This window comes from Galendromus occidentalis, unplaced genomic scaffold (genome assembly GCF_000255335.2).
Source record: "Galendromus occidentalis unplaced genomic scaffold, Mocc_1.1 scf7180000077446, whole genome shotgun sequence".
In the NCBI taxonomy this organism is placed as follows: Eukaryota; Metazoa; Arthropoda; class Arachnida; order Mesostigmata; family Phytoseiidae; genus Galendromus; species Galendromus occidentalis.
In genome coordinates, this window is record NW_003805434.1 from 313,161 (window position 1) to 334,380 (window position 21,220).

General features: G+C 50.5%; 2 protein-coding genes across 2 annotated transcripts; one reads left to right on the top strand and one right to left on the bottom strand.

Annotated features, from left to right (window-relative positions):
* Positions 1–1,538: 1,538 nt before the first annotated feature.
* Positions 1,539–7,657, bottom strand: Gasz (ankyrin repeat, SAM and basic leucine zipper domain-containing protein 1). The gene is made up of 9 exons (XM_003743412.2): positions 7,382–7,657; positions 3,966–4,122; positions 3,745–3,867; positions 3,425–3,651; positions 3,061–3,282; positions 2,891–2,967; positions 2,561–2,809; positions 2,308–2,464; positions 1,539–2,206 (listed from the first exon to the last, which is right to left on the bottom strand). Exons 1-9 carry the CDS (start codon positions 7,511–7,513, stop codon positions 2,009–2,011), a joined length of 1,542 nt encoding a protein of 513 aa, XP_003743460.1. The 5' UTR covers positions 7,514–7,657; the 3' UTR covers positions 1,539–2,008.
* Positions 7,658–9,645: 1,988 nt separating this feature from the next.
* Positions 9,646–21,206, top strand: LOC100898896 (serine/threonine-protein kinase PAK 1). Its single transcript, XM_018639593.1, has 10 exons — positions 9,646–9,828; positions 12,569–12,664; positions 13,178–13,305; positions 13,769–14,026; positions 16,674–16,805; positions 17,354–17,511; positions 18,326–18,617; positions 19,590–19,796; positions 19,906–20,069; positions 20,167–21,206. Coding segments are annotated over exons 2-10 (1,476 nt in total). The 5' UTR covers positions 9,646–9,828; positions 12,569–12,663; the 3' UTR covers positions 20,303–21,206.
* The last annotated feature ends 14 nt before the right edge of the window (positions 21,207–21,220 follow it).

The following is a 21,220-nucleotide window of genomic DNA, read 5'->3' on the forward strand; positions in this document are numbered from 1 at the left end:
TGGTGCGTTTCCAGCTGTCTTCGATAGCCTTGTCTGCTTTCTGCGGAGAAATGATGGTAGGAATATACCCAGGGAGCGGAGCTCGGAGGCTCAGGGTCTAATATGAGAATCAAGCGTTTTCTCGTGTCTTCCAAGTCCTAAACTGGAGCGTTGGCATCTCTACGTTTGAGCCGAGGACCGCCGATTCCTTGTGATTTACCTTCAGTTCGTTCGCATGCATATTTCGTCTCCAATGGATATCGGGTCTGTTAGCTTCACGGAATTCCATGAACTTTTTGAACTCTTTCTCATCGAGATGATTCCTCCTCGCGATTCTCCGGAGATCTTCCCCGATCTGACGATTGAGCTCGCGTTTCAAGTTTTCTTCGTGCATTTCCATTTTGCGGAAGAAGACGTTCAGCTGTTTGTGCTCGTCGATTGACTCATAGGCGAGATTCTTCAGGCGATTACGATGCATTCTCGCATCGACCTCCTCCTTCTTCCATTGTTCTTCGGACCAAGTAGATCTGTCTTCGTCTTTGGACCCGATCTTCGGAGGATGATTTTCGAAGATTTTCAGGAGTTTTTTCGCCCCTTCTTTGGAAAGTTTAGATTCCTTCGAGTATTTCCTCACCAACAGTCTGTTCCTTGAAGAGAATCACTTGGTTAACCTCTTCTCAATTCCTCCGGAGCGATCGAAAGGCCTGGAAAGGATGTGGATCGTCCAATGGACTCGCCTGAGGAAACTCAGCTCCATTGGAGTGAAGTCACCAGTTGGAGACCGGTGATCGATCCTGAAGCGATGATGCAGCCGAGCGGTTGGAGTACCATTTGACGTCGCGTTAGGGGCTTGCGTGGAGTTCAACCTGTCCGAAACGTGAAGCACTCAATGCCTGAACGCTCAGAGCGACATTGGGGTAAACTTATTTCCCCGTCTGAGGAGTCGGGGTGAAACCTTCCGTCTCTCGATGCTCGATGACACCACAATAGACCATTAACCAACCAATCGTACCGCGCTTCTGACCCATGACCTCCGGTTATCGCATTGATGACAGGTACCAGACAGAACAAACACCACGTGAGCATCACCATGCTGGCTGAACTGAACAAAGTGCCTATGCAATTTCAATTTCCGAGAAGTAGAGCCCTCACTCTGCGTGACTCCTTCTGATCTCGAATGGTCCCGCTCATTGAAACTGCGTGTCACCTTCTGTTCGATTCCGTCCCTTCCGTCGTCGACCGTTTACCTTGTTCGCAGAGCTGCTCTGGGTCTCTCGATACATCGCTGGTATCGACGCCAACGGGACGGTTATATCCAGAATTCTGAACACGCGCACGCATCCTCGATCCTCGGCAATCTGCCCGTCCGAGACAGCATTAGAACGCTCTCAAGAGACCGACTTGATCCCTTATAAGACAGACTTGACGGGAATTCCGCCGAAATCCAGGAACTCCGACATGGATCGGAATCGGAAAGCAAGATTTTGTTTGAACAATGTTGATTCACAGAATGCACTAGCTCGATTGAAGATAAGAGACACAGGCTGAAGAATAAGGATTTCATTTATTCGAAATCGAGTTCCCATTTCTCATCGAAGTCTAGAAGCTAGAAACCCAGAGTTCCGGTAGATCCTGAGTCTCCGTAAGTCGGTGTTCGAATCATATCCGGTCCGTTTTGATAACCGTTCCCGAAGTTCAGGATCAGACGCTCACCTGGCGGCTGATTCATTCATGCTCAATCCGATGGGTTCCACGTTATCTGACGACGTTTTTCGTAGACGGAGATGCGGTCCACGATCGGAGACGGGTCCCCCAATCGGGCCAGGACTAAAGCCGGGTTATATTCGGGTGGCCGGAGCCGCCAAGCCCTGTGTTGACGTTCTGAACTACACCCTCGAGCGGGAACTCAGACGGGTTTTCCGTGGCTCATCTGTGCTGAGTTCCAGCTAATAATGATCAAGAATCCAGATGCCCGCGGAACCTTCCAAACACCATTGTCGTTCGAATAGTCCAACATGCAACGCGTGGACTAAAACATCCTCTTGACTACGAAAAGCATGCCCGTTCCGATGAGGAAAGAGAGAAAAATCCCTAGATACCCCGAGTCTCGGGGCGAACCGTATCTAATGTAATTGTATTGAGAACATCCGCTAACCGACTGTAGGTACTTCTGCAGAGATTCGCATTCAGTCTGGAGATCCTTCTCCGCTCTCAGCAAAGACTCGTGCTGGAAACATAGCAAACGTAGAATTCGGCGGAAAGTCCGATGGATTATGGGAGGTGTTCCCCAATTCGCTGACTGAGTCCGCCGGAAGGTTGATCGCTTACCTCGAGAAGCAAGGCTTGTATGCCCCCAGTGTCTTGAACTCCTTTCTCTAAGACGGTTGCGTCGTTTTTCACTTCGCGCAGCATGAACGAAATAGAAGTTTTCATATACACAACGTGAGAGGTCAGATTCTCGAGCATATTCTTCACATCATGGCACCTGGAAGGAATTATCAGACGGTAATGCTGCTGAATACTAAGCTCTCGGTGCGGTTCCTGCGATTGGAGCGGCAATCGAATCGGACACGCAGCTCACGTCAATCTGCTTGGCAATTTAGCGAGGCTGTCTTTGGTCCATGGCTGTTTGTGGATTTCCAGGATTCCGGCACACAATTTTTTCCGAATTCCGAGTTCCGTGATTCCGAGTTTCTCAAAATCGGAGTCTTCAAGGAGGAGCAGCACTTGAAAGTCGATTTTGTGTTCCCTCAACAACGGTAGATAGTCCAGCAGATCGATTCCAGCCAGAAAAAGATAGAGATCGTCGTTCTGATCAACTTTATTGACACTGAAAAATACTGGACATGAGAATCGCAATGGGAGCCCGAGAGCATAGAGAATGTTCTTTTCTGTAGTCGGGAGAACCTACATCTGACGGGTATGCTGTTTCGGCTTCAACGGGATAGCATTGTTGTTCAAAGGAATTGTCTTGAGCTCCAAGGATTCCTAAAATGAAACGAGTCGCTCTTTCGAAGGTGGTCCTCGTCAGCGAATGAAGAATAATGAGAAAATCAAGCGCTGTCGGCCGAAAATTCAAACCTCTGCAACAGTCTCCAATTTCGGAGGCATGGGTGATCTTGGGGGTGCCGGTGCGATCCTCGTGACTCTCTTCAATACATCTGCAACAATTCTCTTCCCATTCACTTCAGCGATATCAAAAGCCGTATGGCCTTTGAGTGTAACTTTGTTAGGATCTGCGCCGTGGTTCAGCAACAGGTTGAGAACAGATATATTTCCGGCGTACGCAGCAATACAGAGCGGCTGGAGGAGAAAAGGTAAGAAGTAGAGTAGTAGACAATTCTATGGCTCGAGCGGATACAGACAAGGGAGATTTCCCATCATGTTGTCGTCCTCCTCCCATTCCCCGCCTATCGAAAGGGTCGTCAAGTCTTTCGGGCCCTACCGTCCAGTGACGACAATCCTTGGCGTTTATGTCTGCGCCATTTTCCAGGAGGAAAGCGACGATGTTCGGGCGGTTTTCTCTCGAAGCGAACATGAGAGGTGTCATCAAGTGCCTCTCGGCCGCGTTGACATCGGCCCCGTACTCCAGCAAATACTCGCAGCACTGAAGGAGCCGAGGTTCACAATCTCTTCGGGATGCACAAGCTGCCATGAGAGCTGTGAACATATCTGCGAAGAAGGGATCAAGCTCATAATCGCAATGTATCCCCTCTCTGAGAGCATTCGTGAGACTCGAAGTGACCCCTCGAGTAGCACACCAACCTTTATGAGAGTGCGCGTCGGCTCCGTTGTCGACCAAGTACTTCACGATCTCGTCTTCTCCGTATGAGCAGGCGTACATCAAGGCGGTCCAACCACCGTTCAACATCGAGTTGATATCGATCCCTGACGGAAAATACCCTTGTCTGATGAATGCAGTCGGTTCGTCAATCACCCTCAGAACAACGAATGCATTCCTCGCCGAGGAACTTCATGGAATTCACCTGCGAGATAGAGCTCGCGAACAGTGTCTAGTCTGCCTTTCATGATTGCCACTCTCACTTCATCCGCGGAGACGCCCCTATGGTCGTGCGATCTCGAAGGCGTCTCCGGTCCCATCGACGAACGGCCATCGTATCCCGTGGGCGTCGAGGTACGTTCCTGGAAACAATAAATCTCCGAGTGAGCGCAGGCATCTCCCAGGAGGCTCTGGAAGTTCAGTGAAGAGACTCACAGGATCGACTTCTTTCGTAATGGCCGATGGAGCCATCCGTTTGTATCCGCAATCAAAGGGAATTATTATCCAGAGTACGGTGGCCCGAAGAGCGACGCCTCGAATGCCGCAGGGAGCTGGCCCCGGACACTTTTCAAATGCCACGATGGATGAGAACATGTCAGGTGGTCAGTCTCAGCGGCGGGTCCCGTTGAGCGGCGCGTCACTCAATGTCGTTGAAATATAATTCTATACCCGAAGGTGCAGAGATGTTTCCACAGAGGACGCTCTCGCAACAGCAGCCATTTCGTGTCTTCTAGCAAATTATGGAGAGCTCGGTCGATAGCTAAAATACTTGATGTGGCCGATGAGGATCAACAGGTGTGCGGAGTCCGGATCGCGTTTTTGCTGCTTCCGAACGTTTAAGCGCGAAAGCTGATGCTTATTTTACAATTATAAGCCGCTTGGGACGCGATCTATCAGAACGTTCCCGTTGATAGGATGGAATAGATTCGGCAGCAACTGCATACCGTTCACGGAATCGGACGCGTCGTGAGAGTATCAAAAGCGCTGTTAGGTTTCAACGGCGAATGCTGACGTTGGGCTCGATATAAGAATTTTTTTGCGAAGTCGATTGGGTAGTTGATGACCAATGATTGGTTCGTCACGACCGAAAGAACTTAGCTGATTAGCAGGGTGTTCCGGAAGTTTTCACTCATCTTTCCCTCATGGACATCCCATTGCCACAAGTCTTCCTCCGAACCCGGCCATCCCTCCGTCTGAGTCTATTCGGGGGCCAAGTGTGTTCCAGGGTAGACTCTCTTGCAAAGATCATCTTCTCCTTGAGCTTCTATCGCCAGCGACTGGCGGACGACCGATCGCCGTCGGCAATTCTTCTCACTCTTCCCTCCGGGAGGATCAAAATCATCTGATTTTCCCTCTCGAGACCGAAGCGCTCCCGCTCAGATATTCAAAGGAAATGAGAAATTTGGAATTGAGCTCTTGTGCGATCGCGGAATCAGGTGTGTCAGCCACTTGCTACGAATTCCCACTTCCTCGGAGCGCACGGAGCTGGGGAGCAGAGGGAAAATCGAGCACAGCGATCAATATGAGCGCCGTCCGAGAGCGGAATTCACCGGAATGATATCGGTAGGATGAACGTTGAGCACATCGCGTTGAATCGAGGAAGAAGTTCCGCCTCGTGAGAGTCTCTTGTGATTTTCATTGAATTGTTCCTAAAAGCATCCGGAAGCGCGCACATCTCGCTCAAAGGCCGTCGGACTTCTGACTGCCCGACTGAATAGCGGAACACAGCCCGGATTCAAAAATTCCACAGGACCAGCTTCGGGATTCGCCAACATCCCGAGCTGGCGGAATGACTTTCTCGCTACCCTTTACGTGATCCTTTTTGCAATAAGCTACAAAAATCTCCCTTTCCTGCAAATTCGTGCGAATGATCCCTATACACTGGGCCAGAATAAGCTGGTAATCTCGCGTCTGAATCTGATCGTGAGGGCCGTCGATGGGTTTCATTCTATCGAACAATGCGCATCCGACAGTGTGAACGGACGGTGGAATTCCGGATCAAGTTCATGTGACTCTGTCGAATGCCGCAGTGATATGTAACATCACCACGAACGTTAATTTGCATTCATAATTTGCTCTCATCGGAATGAGCGGACAACACTGAATATCGATACGGGAGAACTTGTACTGGAATGCGAGAACCTTGTAGAGACCAGCACATCGGGAAACGGCTCGCGACTTCTATCGCTGACCGTTCTGAATCACCCATCCTCGCTGCACCTTCAGGTTTCCGTGGTTTGCACCAGGGGGATCTCGTCGCCTCATAGAGAATTTGAGAATGCTGAAAGCGCTCCAGGTAGCAATGAGTTTCACTGACTGAGGTATCATGAGGAAGGCGGCGGCCCTACGCGAAGCTGCGAAGGATCCGAATGGGAGTTGCGGGTATCTAGAATGCTGATTCATATCCGCAGGGCCCGGCCTATCGTCATGGCCCTTATTAGATCAGAGGAGAGGGTCCGAGCCGTCGAAGAGTCTCCGATGGGATCGCAGCGATCTTAAAGCTACAGCGAGATCTGACCATTAGAGTATTAGAGCACCTGGCTGTCGGCTATCACAGAAATTGATCTGTAGAATCTGGTCTCAGCAGCCGGGGATTACATCTGTCGCAAACCCAACTCGAGTCCCCTGTTTCTCCTGCAGCGCAGTTATGTGGGAAGTGCCCCACCAGCAGACATTCGAAGAGATGAAATCGACGCTCAAATAGGGGGCTCAAAGCAGATTCGAGAGTCTACCAACTGCCGCAGAGCCGTTGTGAGCCCCAATTCCCATGAGGTCGGAAGCTCACGGGGAATCCCCCGAGCACGGGAGGGAAAGCTTCATCCACGGAAGGTGGTCGTCAAATGGAAGGTCTTCCGTTTGTCTTCTGGTCATACCCAATCAGAGTTGGTTGGAGTCTGAGCTTCATCATGACTGAATCGCTTCTAGCTGTATCTGTGAAGTGTGTGGAGAAGGGCTCGAAACCTGAGATCAGTGAGTTGCGTGCGAAGAAGTCGTCTCTCCAGGAGAGCCGGACGAGAGCACGGCAATCCTCCTGCTTAACAGGATAGCAACAGGACTTCGACCCCTACGTTCGCGCGTTCTCTTCCGCCGCATACACGGGTATTGATGAGGTGCTTTTCATCGACTAAAAATAGACTCCCCGAGAATCTCTGGTCTCTATATTCTGTGTCAAGGACAAGGGTGGCGTTCTATCATCGGACACGCGCGAAAGGCCGGCTATAATTTTCTTGCTGCGGGTACGGAGGGACTCCGTACGGGTCGAGCTATGAGGGCACGCATCGTCGAAGGAGAGAAAAATCAGCGCATGTCACCGGTCAAAGCAGCATGGGACCGTTTGTTACATCATCAGGTCATTATAATATGAAGGAATTATTATAGGCGGTAGCTCAGAGCTTACAGGGAAAGTTTCGTTCGGATATTCTCGAAATGGTCGCCCAAGTTTTCTGCGAGAATTCGATCCACAACCTGTTTTCGGGTGTCCAATAATGTCTCGCAGGAAAAATTTCCCAGAGAATCCTCATCTCTGAGAACTTCCTCCTTGAGTCATGACGAGAGATCGGAGAGACTGACAACGTCCGAACTGATTGACGCACGCCGTAAAAGCTCTTCGAGCGAACGTACCGGTGGCTGGTAACTGACGCCGCTTAAAGTTGAGATGCCGGATTCTTGGGACACAGTTCTTCGCAGAGTTTGCACAGGGAACTGAATATCTTCCTCCGAAAGGTCGGACAGCGCGGTTTCCGATTCCGCCATAGTCTTGGTCAGACATGTGTTTTCGAAGGGATTCACAAACACTTCTCCCGAGGTAAGCTGTTAGCTTACATCCCTTGGAAACGTCGAGGAAGACCCGGCATGGCAAGCTTATGAAATGTCCAGAATTCTGGACTAGCGGTTATCATCAGCAGTTATCATGCGCGGTTGGCAGACCTCCGTCTGCAGCCGCTTGTGATGATGATCTCTGCGTGAGAGCCAAGAACTCTAGAAACTTGGCAGACCAGCGCCGCCCGTTCTCCGTAGATTCCATGCAGGACATACACTGAAACTCCTCTTGGATTCGTTCCCTCGGGAAAGGGTACGGGCTTCCTCAATCCGGCCTGGAGTAGGAGAGTATCGTGCGACGATAGGTCCCGACCATGATGCCTCGACCTTGGCATTCTGATGCCTTCGGATATCGGCTACGGGAGCAGAAACTTTTATCTCCATCAACAGAATCGAGAGCACTTCATTGATGAGAGCTTCGGAAGACTTCACCGGGAGGAGGTCGCCCTCAAAAGTTTGAATGATTGAGCCAAATCGCTGGAATCCGATCCCATTAAACCTGTCTGCTTAATATGTGCTGGGTTTCCCCTTCAGAGCCCGCAACTTCTCCAGTGCGTCACACATCACGACGCTTCACAAGCTATAGTACATAGATCATGCTGGCACTTCTTGATTCAACCGGGTAGCCCGAGAAACCTCGGAGGTATGAAGGGGATAAGAGGGGAAATCTATTGAGGAAATCTGAGGCAGGAAACAATGCGGGGAACGCTGAATGAAGACCAAGAGGAACATTCGATTATGGATTTTTCCTGCTCATTGTCGGGCACTCCGCTGAGGGGAACCGATTCTTCCCGCATGACAGGAGGCGTCCACAACTGAAGTGGTGCTGTGGAAGGAATCTCACACTCGACGAATTGGAATCCCGAATCTCTCTTGGTATCGAATAGGTTTCTCAGGAAGAGAAAAACGAAAAGAAGCTATCAGCGTGTCTGATCAGATCAAAGGTCTCCCAGTACTTCCGTCACGATGGGGGAAGGATCACTCGTGAACCATGAATAGTTCAGCTTACTCAATTCTCACTACCTTCTCTTTCGTGATTCGAAGGCCCGCGCCCAACGGGCCCAACGGCTAGATCAGCTTGACACGAACAAAGCTCGAAAGTCAATTCAGGAGTCGAGGCAGATGCTTCCCAACATGAAATTCTTTCGATGAATCTTGAGAGTGGTCTCGACGAACAGTATCGAGTCAGCCTAAGGGACGCCGGCCTAGCAACTCATTAGGGATCCCACCCATCGTCATTCTCCGTGAACAATAAGATAATAATTATCACGCTCCCTTTTGGGGTATTAATTGCAGTTCCAGTAGCGCAGGTCAGGCTCGCTCCTCTTGCCTGGAAAACTGAAAGAAACATTTTTGGGTTGATCTCGGAAAACAAAAAATAGCGAGCGGTTCTGATATTCCGATCAAAGCCCGATTGGAGGCTCAGACCTCCCCCCATGAAGGTGCAGGAGGATGAGCAGATCGCATCCGCAAGCTGGATGCGGATGTTTTCCATCGCACCGAGCTCGAAGGATGAGCTACTCAAGCAAGCATGAGGGAACTTGCAAGGGGGGATTTAATCGCCTCTCTCACAGGAATGAGGGGAGCTACCGCCAAATGTCCTGACGAACTCCAGGCAAAGATCATCGATGTCTCATCGTCAACATGAAATTACCCCCGTCGAGCGATTCGATATCGAAGCATCCGACCCGCAATCTACCTGAACAAATATCCAATAGTCTCAGCATACGTATTCCTTTCTGCAATCCCTTGCTTACGTCCGCGTGTGCGAACGCAAACCCTCAATGCCGGATATATCATGACTTCGCGCCGTCTGGATCTTAAAGCTCGGAAACTCCTGTATTAGTCAGCGGAACAAGGAAAATATCGGAGTTCCTTGGAGTCACGATTTGAAAGCGATTCCCGTCACCGTGGACACGTATCCTCCTCGAATTTATCATAGATCCCCCTTCGGACAGGAGACGGAGGCTATTTCAGCAGCTGAGACAGCACATCGTCGAAATCCGAAGTCGGATCCCGAACGGCCTCTCATGCGCTTGCTGGCTCGCATGTTTGGTTTCTGTAAGAAGTGAGAACGCAACGCAGTGTAGGAGGAGCAGTGAGATAGGCTCGGAGTCGGAAGGTCTAGAATGTAGGCGTCCTGGTCGGCTGCTCGCATCTTGCTCACGGGAATATCGAACGCGCGACAGCGGGCTGCTGAACTCCACGCTTCAGCAGCTTTGGAAGGGAGCGGTCTCTGACTCACCCAGGTAGGCCGTCGTGAGTAGTCACCATTTATGTCAGGGAGTCCGGGCTGCTTACTACTCGAAGCAGCGCGGAGCAGTGCGATGACTGCAAAAGTTTCCGGAAAGTTTACCCGTCAATGAAGCTCTAAGCCGTCGGCGAACTCTGTCCAGAAACGAGTGAGTACTATCGGTGCGAGAGTGGACTGCATGACTGGAGCGGCTGACGATTTCCAGCCTGTTCGTTGCTCTCACGGAGCACATTCGAGCGGTATTCGAGCTGGAAAAATGAGCACAGGTATTCGCGCGTCCTTTTCTCGCAAACGACTCGTGAGTTCGGTTTGAATGCGGAAACTCGTAAAGTTTCGAATACCTCGGACGGCGCTTGTTGCATGCTGCTGATAAGACGGGAGGAAATCACTCGTTCGAGGACGGGAGGATCCACCGGTCCGCCCCGAATCTTAGGAGAAAAAAAGTGAGTAGATTCGAATGGATCGGAGTTTCACGCGGATTTAGACGTGACGCGCTTTCTGAATCAATCTGTGACGGGAAGGTATCAGTTGGGTTTGGAACTCCGGCTGTGGATGATGTACACGGGTTGCGGCGAGACGGTGAATATTTTCTTCTCACGGTGCCTACCGGGTATGGCTTGTCGAGACTTCATGTCTATTACCCGGCACATCCCTTCAGAGAGAATGGACACGAATTACAAAATGGGTATTCTAAGCGACTCGCATTGGAGCATTCCCCGCTCTCAACCTCGATTACGTCGCCGTAGGCCGCGCGCCGGGGCCGAAACGGGCTCGCCGGCGGGAAGCAGTCATTTGAATATTTCTCCGGAGTTGGAGGATCAAGTCTTGTCTCATGACTCTAATCTAGCTCCGCAGCGGAGTTCGTCATGGATACTCGGGGGAACTCGCTCAAACTCGGAAATTCGGAATCGCGGCGGAGAACATGAGGGACTGCACTCCGGGATGGGTTATCGAATGACAGATTTCACATCATAATCATTATGACGTGCTCCACAAATGTTCCGTGGCAGAAGTCTGATATGAGTCTGCCGAATTTTTCCTATCTATTCCGTAGAAAACGACTCGGGGGCTCCAATTGCTCATCTGCGTCGTCAGGTGTGCAACACTTATTTAATCCCGGAACTGTATAGCCTAGTTCCGTGTGATATACATATACGCGGTTTCCCAAAGCACTCCGTCCAGGGAGCTGAACGTCATCCGTGATATCATTCTTGTCACAATTGCCGTCAATAGCACATCAGGAGCGGTCTTCATTGATTGTGGTCTTCGAAAGAAAACTTCCCATGGCCCTGCTCTCGAAGTCTGCTCGAAACTCTCGAATTGATTTCCTGGATTGCCTCCTTGAATTTCCCAAGATTTTCGCGGGGGACTATCGAGAGCTGCGCATGCTTTGTCATGATCGTCTCTCTCTCTCGATGAACCTTATATTTGACTCGAGCCCGATAATCCTCCTTGTACCACAGAGCCGACAGAGACGGAGAACGTTGTCCCGAGTCCGAACGAAGACTCAGCGACTCTTTAGAGACAAGAAGCATCTGATGGCGTTCTTTACGAGCTCCAAGTACCGAAGGGTACTCGAATGCTTGTTTGCGACCTTTATGGAAGAGTTGCAATCGGACAGAGCCAGCTCGCAAGCGTTGAAACGTCCGCGGTGCATTGATCCGTTTTGTATCTTTAACAATAGGACGGGTCGTCGATCGTCTTGAACCATGATTCATAGATTGGCTTTGTGACCTGTAATTATCGTTCTCGTTCTCATTTAGATTGTCAACTGGAGTAGGTAGCGAGCAGTCTCTCGGAGAAGGCCTCGAATACTGGTCATGAATCATCGAAACGCTGCTCCCAAGGGTTTGGATCGTACCGATAACCTGCTGATCTCCTTTCGGTACCTCCGCCGGAGTCAGCATCGGCCGGGCTGCTGAAATTCTCCACACTCGGAGCGAGTTTTCGACTTATTTATACGTATCCTCCCTTATCGAGAGCTGGAATCAATCATCAAATCCTGAAGTATGTATTAGATCTGGGTCCATGCGAAGCTCCGATACGGGTAGCTCACTCTTCTCATAACGATCTGGTGATGTAGGCGAGCAGGTCTTATTCAGCCGTCCATTGTCAGTCAGCCAGCCAGTCAGTCAGTCACTCAGTCAGACAGTCATTTTCGGCGAAGCGGTATATACGACGCGCCCGATGCGGCGCGGCGACCTTGTGCATTACCTGGCTCGATGTTCCATGGGCTGGCATGGCGATCCAGAAGTTCTGGAGAGACTGGAGCCCGGGACGGAGAGCCCCGAGCCTAACGTGAATCAGTTTTCTCGACTCTCCCCTCGCATAGATCATTCTGGAACGAACGGCTCTGGAAAAAGACTGACTCGATTGGAGACCTCCCGAACCTCCAGAAGGGTCACTCCTGAGTGACGTTGGTATTCGTCCCTCAAAACGTTCGTCCTCGGCTGTCCGAGACGGAAGAGGTCGTCCGGTCGACTGTTCGAGTCGAGTGCGATTCTCTGACTTTTGGGAGTTTACCACAAAAGAGTGTTCGATTGTGAGTCGACCTGACGTCTTGTAAATGACGTCAAGGCCTTTCCGCGGCGAGTGCAGCTTGGCCTGACTTCTCTCGCCGCCGAAGAACTCTTCTTCGTTCGGCCGGATTCCGGCCGCGTTGAACGATTGTGCAACATCCGTGAGCAGATAATCTCCGCAACTTTTTAGAAATTTTGAATTCTTTTCCGGTTCAGCTTGCTGCGGAGAGCCGGGCCATCTGTCGATACTCCTCTGGATTCGTGGGGCCCGCACGTAGGAGGAACACGGCCCGAAACAGCGACTGCTCAATAGTACGTATAGCGCTCAGCTGCTCCCGTTGATTCGTTCCGTGCTCAATACCGGCAAAGGTTTCCACCGTTGCCGAGGTTCAAGATATCCAGCGGAGCTCCGATCTGCGTGAAAAAGCTCGTGATGCTCTTTTTACGACGAATTCCGTTGTTGACATTGCTCCTCTGTCAAAGATGCGAGCATTCGCCTCTCTGGAAGTGACTGGACGTGTTCTGTTTTATGCTCTCCGTCGAGCATGCTCCTGGTCTCTTGCATGCGCGCCCGCGGGCGCCGTATTTACGGGTGTGGCGGCGTCGGCGTAGAATCCATTCGATGCTCTGGCATCGCTCTCCTGACGACATTGGCCGATTCTCTTCGGCGATCCGGATGCACCGGCGTCGGAGACGTGCTCAATTCGATAACCGCGAATCGGATGGCTACTCGCCGTGAATTCATCTTGCAGAAGCGTGGCGGGAGCGGCTCGGTGGAGATCGTGGTTAGGGATGCAGCCTCTTAACTGTGACGTTTCTTTGCAGTGACGACCACAATGAACAACCTTCTATCTAAACTTGGCATTAATTCGTCGTCATCGTCGTCGTCCTCGAACGGGAATAAGAAAAGTTCTTCTTCTGAAGAGGTGCTCTCGATATCGACACCGTTCCGGGTGAGTTCAAGAATGCGATCCGCTGCCTCGAATCGTAGATCGTCTGCAAACGTTGTTAGTAAATCACGACGTCAAAGAACAATCGGAAACCTATCAACAGTAATCTCGAGAGCTCTTTCAAAGTATCGCAGGAGTTTTAAGGTTTTGTTCTTCCTCCTTCAATACCGTCGGAATCAAACCTTGTTCGACGCGATGGAACGCAGAATTTCGGACTGATGATAGGCTGCATCGTGGATCGGTCGATCGATTAGCGTCCGCTTCTTCCATTACGACATTGTTCCCAAGCCGATCGAAATCAACTTCTCGAAAAAGCTCCAAGCGTCCGATTAAATTGGTCGTGTAGATATCGATTAGAGCGTTGCGGGGACGGAGATCGGGACGAGATTACCCGGAGACAGAAATAGAACATGGAGATATGAGATCGGTACTCTGGATGATAACATTCCATTATTGGTAATTACAGGTTTGTCATGAGGTCCACGTCAAGTACAATCCCGACTCCGGCTCCGTCGAAGGTTTGCCTCCGGAATGGGTGAAATTGTTGAAGGAGGCGAACATATCGAAAAACGAACAGAAAAAAAACCCACAAGCAGTAGTTCAAGCCATAGATTTCTATGAGCACAATATTAAGGACAACGCAACTCACGCCAAATTCCTCAAAAAGCAAAGCCTCGAGGACGATGACGACCCTCCGCCTCCTCCGCCCCCGAAACACGCTACGGTGAGTTGATGAGCCTTCCTTTCGCCGCGACGGGTCTCGGATCCTTGTACAAAAAGGTGCTGCTCCGGCTGTTTCAACGCTGAGTCCACCGCTATTATCGGGCGAACAGCGAAGAATGAAACCATGCTCAACGCATGGTTTTATCCTTGCGCTGAAATCTCACCGAGGAACCCTCTGCTCGAGTACAGATATTCGGTGCGTGAACTGTAGCGTGACCCGCTATCCCGACGGTTCCCCTACTACTCAAGAGAGGAAGCTCTTATTCCGGGGAGATATTTTAACGGGGAAGAGTTCCGAGCCATCCTAGCGGATCCTGCTACTTTAGCGAGAATCTCATGTTTTCGAGGCGTACCTGGCACATCAGAGCTGCGCAGTGCGAAAGAGTGTTTGCAGGATGAAGAAATATGAAAGCCGAGCGCTGCTTGTAAACCATTGGAGAGTATGCGCTGACTTCAATCGAGAGTTAGCATTGAGTGCGTGGGAACACAACAGCCAGCGTAAACAAAGATACTTCCCATATCGAGCGTTCAGTTTTCATCAAATCCGCGCTCTCACTAAAAACAAGATCCCGCGGCAGACTTCATCGGAACTCGATAGTGTTATTCTGATAGCGTCGCGTCGTCATGTTTTGTTGCCAAGAAAAGCCACGGATCATGATATTAGGTAGAAATCAGAGCCTCCATCCTAGATGTCCTGAGGAGCCAGCGGCTGGGAGCTTCTGAAGTCCGCGGGGCGCGAAGATCACCTTCCTCCTGTTCCCGACTGTGGTCCGCGACGCGTTTCCCTCAAAGTTTGAGGAATACTCGTCGGGGAAGGTTTATGTGCTGGAGCTTTTGAAGCGCGACTCAATTTCACGTCCACCACCCCATCACGGAGGGCTACCGTCGGCACTAGACATTCCAGAAAGATTTTCCTCGATCATTCGAACTTATCGCGGCACCTACGCTCGAGTGACCTGGATGAGGCGATTCGCCACCGAATCAAGGACAACCCATGGACGAGATGTTGTTGCCGACAATCCTACCTGTCCAAAATGTGCGGCAGCTCCCGCGACTTCAATGAGCTCTGGGCTGCGGTATCGGTCGCGCCTCATCGTATAATACCTACGAGCAGTCCAGATGATCTGAGCTCGGGACCCACGTCGATGGGCGTGAATTACTTCCGCGATCGCGAGAGCTCGCGGTTACTTGCGATTGGCGGTAGGGACTCAGCTGCAGTGAAACACTGTCAGAAGAAACTTTTCCTCTATAGATTCTCCCATTCGATTTCGGACGCTGACCGAGCTCGATGTCACTCCGACAGGGTGACAGAGCGTTTCGCGTAGTCGGCACTGACAGCCTACTTTCTCCGTCTGCGGAGATAGCCGTCACGCGATATGACATGCTGACTTGTCGGTCAATTTCTTCGTCGGAGAAGTGACTTGGGGGCGGCGCGTTGAGCGTGGGAGTGATGGGGGGAACGAAGTTTTCAGCTGAGCTAAAATCGAGAATTTCGGATTTTTCCTCGATATCCGCGGTGAGCTACGGCAACTTCTCGACCTCTCGAACACCGCTAATTGGCGGTGGAAGACTTCGGTGTTTTCGATCGGCAGCCTTCGTCCGAGCCGTCGATGTTCGCTCTGAAGAGAATTGTGAATTTTTACGGCTTAACGGACATTTGTAGTTCGCTGGATGTCTGTTGCGCCCTCGCCGCTGCAAGGGCAGCTCGTAGACGCTACGGTGCTAGAACGACGGGGTCGCCTTCGTTGGGACGACTATATCGCTTCACGATTTAACGGTGAAGTGATTTGCAGTGCGCGAATGACTCTAAGGCGGTGAAGTTCGGATGCCACGACTGTGTCGGAAGGTTTGAGCAATGGTGTGGAAGTCGAGAGATGCAATGCTGCTCAAAACGGAGTTCATCTGGACGTTCCAACCGGGTTTCGATGTATGTGTGTGTAGCTGCGTGGTCGTTCCTTACTTTGTCGATCCGGATACCAGAGGAAACGGGCGAAAATGGATCCGTACGAGGATCCTTTCTATACTAGCTCAGAGCCCACGTCGTGCCTGCGTTTTTGAAACTCTCCGATGAGTTCTGCGAATGGAGAACCCGTCCCGACCCATTCTCTACACAGACGGGAATTTCCTCGTGGACGTAGAGGAATTTACGATCGTTCGACTTGCGGCCATGCTCAGCGCGGCATGTCCGAAACAAGTGGAAACTTGTTAGAGTTTTCCTCCCTCGTTGCCTTTCCTTTTGAGTGTAGATTCAGTATATCACGAACGATTGACTTGGACTACACAGTTCTGTGATTATCTTTTTACGCAAAGAAAGAATTCTGTGGCTGGACAGCCAAGGACGAGTTGGCTACCAGGAGAAACAAAACATTTTTCCGAAAATGCCGCTGTGATCCCTCTCGTCCAATCGCAGCTTTCGGTACGACCAGAACGCTCGTGATGGAAAAGTAGGGGGCGTTCGAGTCTTCACACTCCGGAGGTGCGAAGGTCTTGAACAGCCGGAAGCGTACAATGTGATATCGGAGTCGAACTTTTGCGGGGCGTCAAACTAAATTCGAACATGGGACAAGATGTCGAGGGGAAGTTGGAGTTCCAGACGTAGAGCTCACTCAATGATATATCATCGTAGACATGACCGATTCTGATTTCAGGGAACTCCGAAACCCTTGAAACGAACAGTGGTTAAGGAACTGCCAGTTTATGACAATGTCAAACCACTCATTCCTCCGGAACGACGACCTCGAGACAAAGACAAGAAGGATTCCCCTCCGGATCTCGACAAGGTGAGTGCTCATCGATTCCGGATCGTTCTGCTTGGAGTTTGGAGGATCCGAGGGATCGACTCCCATCATTTTGGGTCATCTCCTCGAGAAACTCTCAGTCTCAAAAAGATCAATCTCCTGAAGTCGATTTATTCCGAATCGGGCTCGACCGGTAAAGATTGTGTCATTCTGTTATGCAGAATCGCTGCCGCGTCAGCATCTTTTGTGGGTGGGAGCTTAATTGTGGTTACGATGTTCTGAGATCTTGCGCGGCATACCGCGTGTGTGCATGCGTGATGTACCGCGTCTCGCCGCACTCCGGACTTCACCCAACTTGGATTCCGTTCAAGGAATAATAATTCAAGCGTGAATCGGAACATTTTCACGCCGGTTCACCGTGACGCAATGAAATATTCCCTCGTCCTCATGAAGAGATCGTTGTCCCGAGGACGGATGAATTTCACGGCCCTCGGCCACAATTCGAATCCTAATGATCCGCCGAGTCAAAGAAAAATTACATTCATGGACTTATGTATGTCCCAACGAATGACATCCATTAATTATTCCAGGTCAATGAGAATCAACCTCCCGAGAAGACAAAGCCCTCGCTCCGACCTAAGAAGCGGCAGACCATGTCACAGGAAGAGGCGATTAGGAGGTTGCAAGAAGCCGTTGATCAAGGCGACCCGAAATCGAGATATACGTTGATTTCCAAAGTCGGGTCTGGGTGAGTGGATTCGCTTTTTTTCCGCTAAGAATTCGTTCCAGACCGCATTGTCATGCGGTGTCTGACCGCAGAGATCATGTTCAAGATGTATGACATGTTTGTGCAAGCGACCAGCGAACAATGAGTCGCCGTGTCAAGTGAAGTTCCAGTGACCTCTTTGCGTTGTGTTCGGTTGCATGGTTGACTGACTTCGGAGCAGAACACTTCTCTGTGCAACGACTAATTTTCTGGAAGGCTTGCTTGCGACTCGTCAGGGCTTTCGGCTAAAGTGGGGCAGCTGGAGTGATGGATATGACATGATTTCTCGCTTGTCGTTCGAAGACCCTCGTCGTATAGGCGTAAACTAGCAGAGCTTGAGCACATTGTGCGGCGGTCTCTGATTCAGCGGAGGTTTCTTTTTACTCGTCACCGGATCGTCGGCGCGTTTCACGTCGTTTTCCGAACGGTGTCACCGTGTCCGGAAAACAGCAGGGAAACGCGAGTGGGTGGAATCGATCGATTGAGTTCGAATTCGATCACTGGAAATCGGAGCCGGAACAGAGGGTATTTATCGACTTCATCCATCCGGGGATTTCGTCAAAATTCACGATTGATCTCTCGGGAAGTTCGAATGTATCCATCATTGGAAGTCGTGGTCCGATCTTGTGATGCCGGAGAAGGTCTCGGGGTGCATTCTTATCGTGCTGAACTCAGTTGAACCGCTTGAAATGTACTTTTTCCAGTCTCCATCGGCAGAAATCTAGCGTGAAGGGGTTGTGAAGGAATTCCGGGAAATTACACGTCTCTGAAGTCGGTCGACCGTTCGTCATTGCAGGGCCTCCGGCGTCGTGTACAAAGCAATGGACCAGCAAACTCGGTGTCAGGTGGCCATCAAAGTGATCGATCTTTCTCAACAACCCAAAAAAGAACTGATCTTGAATGAGATCCTCGTGATGAAAACCTCGAGCCATCCTAACCTGGTCAACTACCTCGCCTCCTATCTGGTCAACGACAACGATCTCTGGGTGGTCATGGAATACTTGGACGGCGGTCCGTTGACGGACGTCGTCTGCGAGACAATCATGAAGGATTCCCAGATGGCTGCTGTGTGCAAGGAAACTCTCAAGGTACGCACCGAAAGGTCGATTTAGCGTTCTAAGGAGAACGTCCATCCACGGCTTGTGGATTCCCACATTTCGTAACATCTAGCTGACAGATAGCCGAAAGAAACATAGTCAGAGCAAGACGTACTGATCTCGACCCACGCACTTGAAGCGATAGGCGGAACGCGGCGGCCCGGTAGACATCTATTCGGTTAAAGAGCGAATATTTGCGGACTCGAGCCCGGGCCAGTGAATTCCGACTATCCGACAGCTCGTCGATTCATTTCGCACTGCGTCAATTACAGTGCTCCTAACTGTGCTATACATTTATACGTTATTGTTCTAAGCGAGGCTCCAATTCTGATAGGATGATCTCGCGTCTCTGCGACTGAATGTTGAGACATTATCTTACGTAATTCTAACAGCCGGGGTTGAGAGAAACGCAGTTAGCCATCGCTCGGGAGAAGAGCAGATAGGGTCGTTATCAATAACATCGTCCGATGTTTATCCCGGAGTGATTCTTGTGATGATGCTTCTCATTCAATTGCGTCCGCACCGGGAATCGAGGACCGCGCGGGATTGTCACTCCGAGAAGGCTGTCAGCAGCATTGCTCGGACTTCTGAGAGAAGAAATTTCATAAGCGCTCGACCTCGACGCTGCTTGTTTTAATCACGCGCATATGCAATGAAGCGCTCGAAAGTGCCAAACAAACAACAATCCTGCTTAAAATTGTTCGCTGAATCTATTAAGATGTCTGGCGTTCCGAAAATGCAGTCATCTCCTAGCAATAAGCCACTTCTTGGAGGAATCGGCGGAAACATGAATCGGCACCTATTCATGTGGAACGCAAAAACAGGAAACTCGATCCCCTCGAGTAACCTTCCAGCTCAGACCAACCCTTGCTGTCAGAGGTGTCGGAGGAAACCGATAGCTCGGAAGGGAGCGCCACGGGCCTATTGGAGAAGTGATGTAATTCGTACGTTCCCCTTTCGCAGGCCTTGAAGCACCTACATTCTCGAGGAATAATCCATCGAGATCTGAAGAGCGACAATGTTCTTCTGGGAATGGACGGATCTGTCAAAATAACAGATTTCGGCTTCTGCGCCCAAATTTCGAACCCGAATGAGAAACGCATCACCATGGTCGGCACACCGTACTGGATGGCGCCGGAGGTTGTGGCCAAGAAACAGTATGGGAACAAGGTGAACAATCAAGCGGATAGTTGACGTCGTATGCGAAGTGGATTCCTGGGAGATTGATTGTCGACATCGAGCTCGAGCCTGCTCCATTAAGCCGAATGTCCGATTCCAGGTGGATGTTTGGTCGCTCGGAATCATGATTGTGGAAATGATCGACGGACAACCGCCTTACCTGAACGAAACTCCTCTGAAAGCACTGTTCCTAATTACTTCCAACGGGAAGCCCGAAATCAAGGGTGACAACCTCTCGCCGCAACTTCGGGACTTCCTTGACAGGTAAGTGATCGCTAAGACTTTAGTTCGACGGAGTTTCGATAATGTCAGGCTCAGGAGCCAGTCTGCGAGTCTTTGAATGTCTCTCCTCGTTCTTCAGGTGCCTCGAAGTCGATGTGACGAAACGAGCGACAGCTGAGGAGCTCCTGAGTCATCCGTTCTTGGACAATGCGTGCCCTTTGAGTCAGATAGTGCCCCTGATCAAGGCTGCGAAAAAAGTGCTCAACAAAAGTTGATTCGACTGTTTAGAGTTTCGATGACTTTTGAGAATTACGATAGGCACGTTTTGTTCACGGTGTGCTTCTTGGAATGCGTGAGAATGTGTGTTGATCTTTCAATTAAGGCTTATCCAATATTCTCTAGGTTTTAGGCTAAGCAAGTGGGTGATATCAGGAGTGGAGCTGTCTGAATGACGACAATTTTAGGGAGACAGGTTTGAGTTCTGAACAAATATGAGGATTCAGGTACATTTCGACACAAGGTCTTGATTGCGACTTACTTAACCTTGCTGTGCTCCGCGCGGGGAGTGCGAGTCAAGCGGCGACAACCACCACATCGAATCTTTGTTTGCAGTATTTGCAAGAACCACAGATTATGCTAGGTATCGTTCCCTCAGCAGCAGGGAAGGAATATACGGCTCCCTGGGTCGCGACGGTGCATATCCTTCCAGACGTATCTATTGGGGACCTTCGGTCGCCGTTGGGGTATTGTGCGATGTCTAGAGGAGAATTGGTAACGATATTTCGATGTATAGACTTCTCCGATGAGGCGGCTTAGTTCATGGAAACCGCCAAAGCCAAACTTGTGTCAGCCCTTTTTTCCCTTCGGATGTTCAGGTTTAGATGCTCTAATCCGGACAGATCGAATTTTTTACTTAATTCTCTAGTCTGCGTCTCCCGAGAGCAATCTCTGAGCGGAATGGACCATGATGATGGGTTTTTTGAGCAGATTGGGATTCTCAGTCACGTTCTGCAAATATGAATACGACGATATTTTTCTCAGGAAAATCAGTGCCTCCCCTCGACCAAGCCGGAGTGAATCCGTGGTACCTAATTCATTAGAATCAGAGTCGAGTGTTCCACAGACTACGTACCTTAGCTCGGGAGAAACCATGAAGCCAATAAAACGACCATACCACATAAGAAAGCTGATGC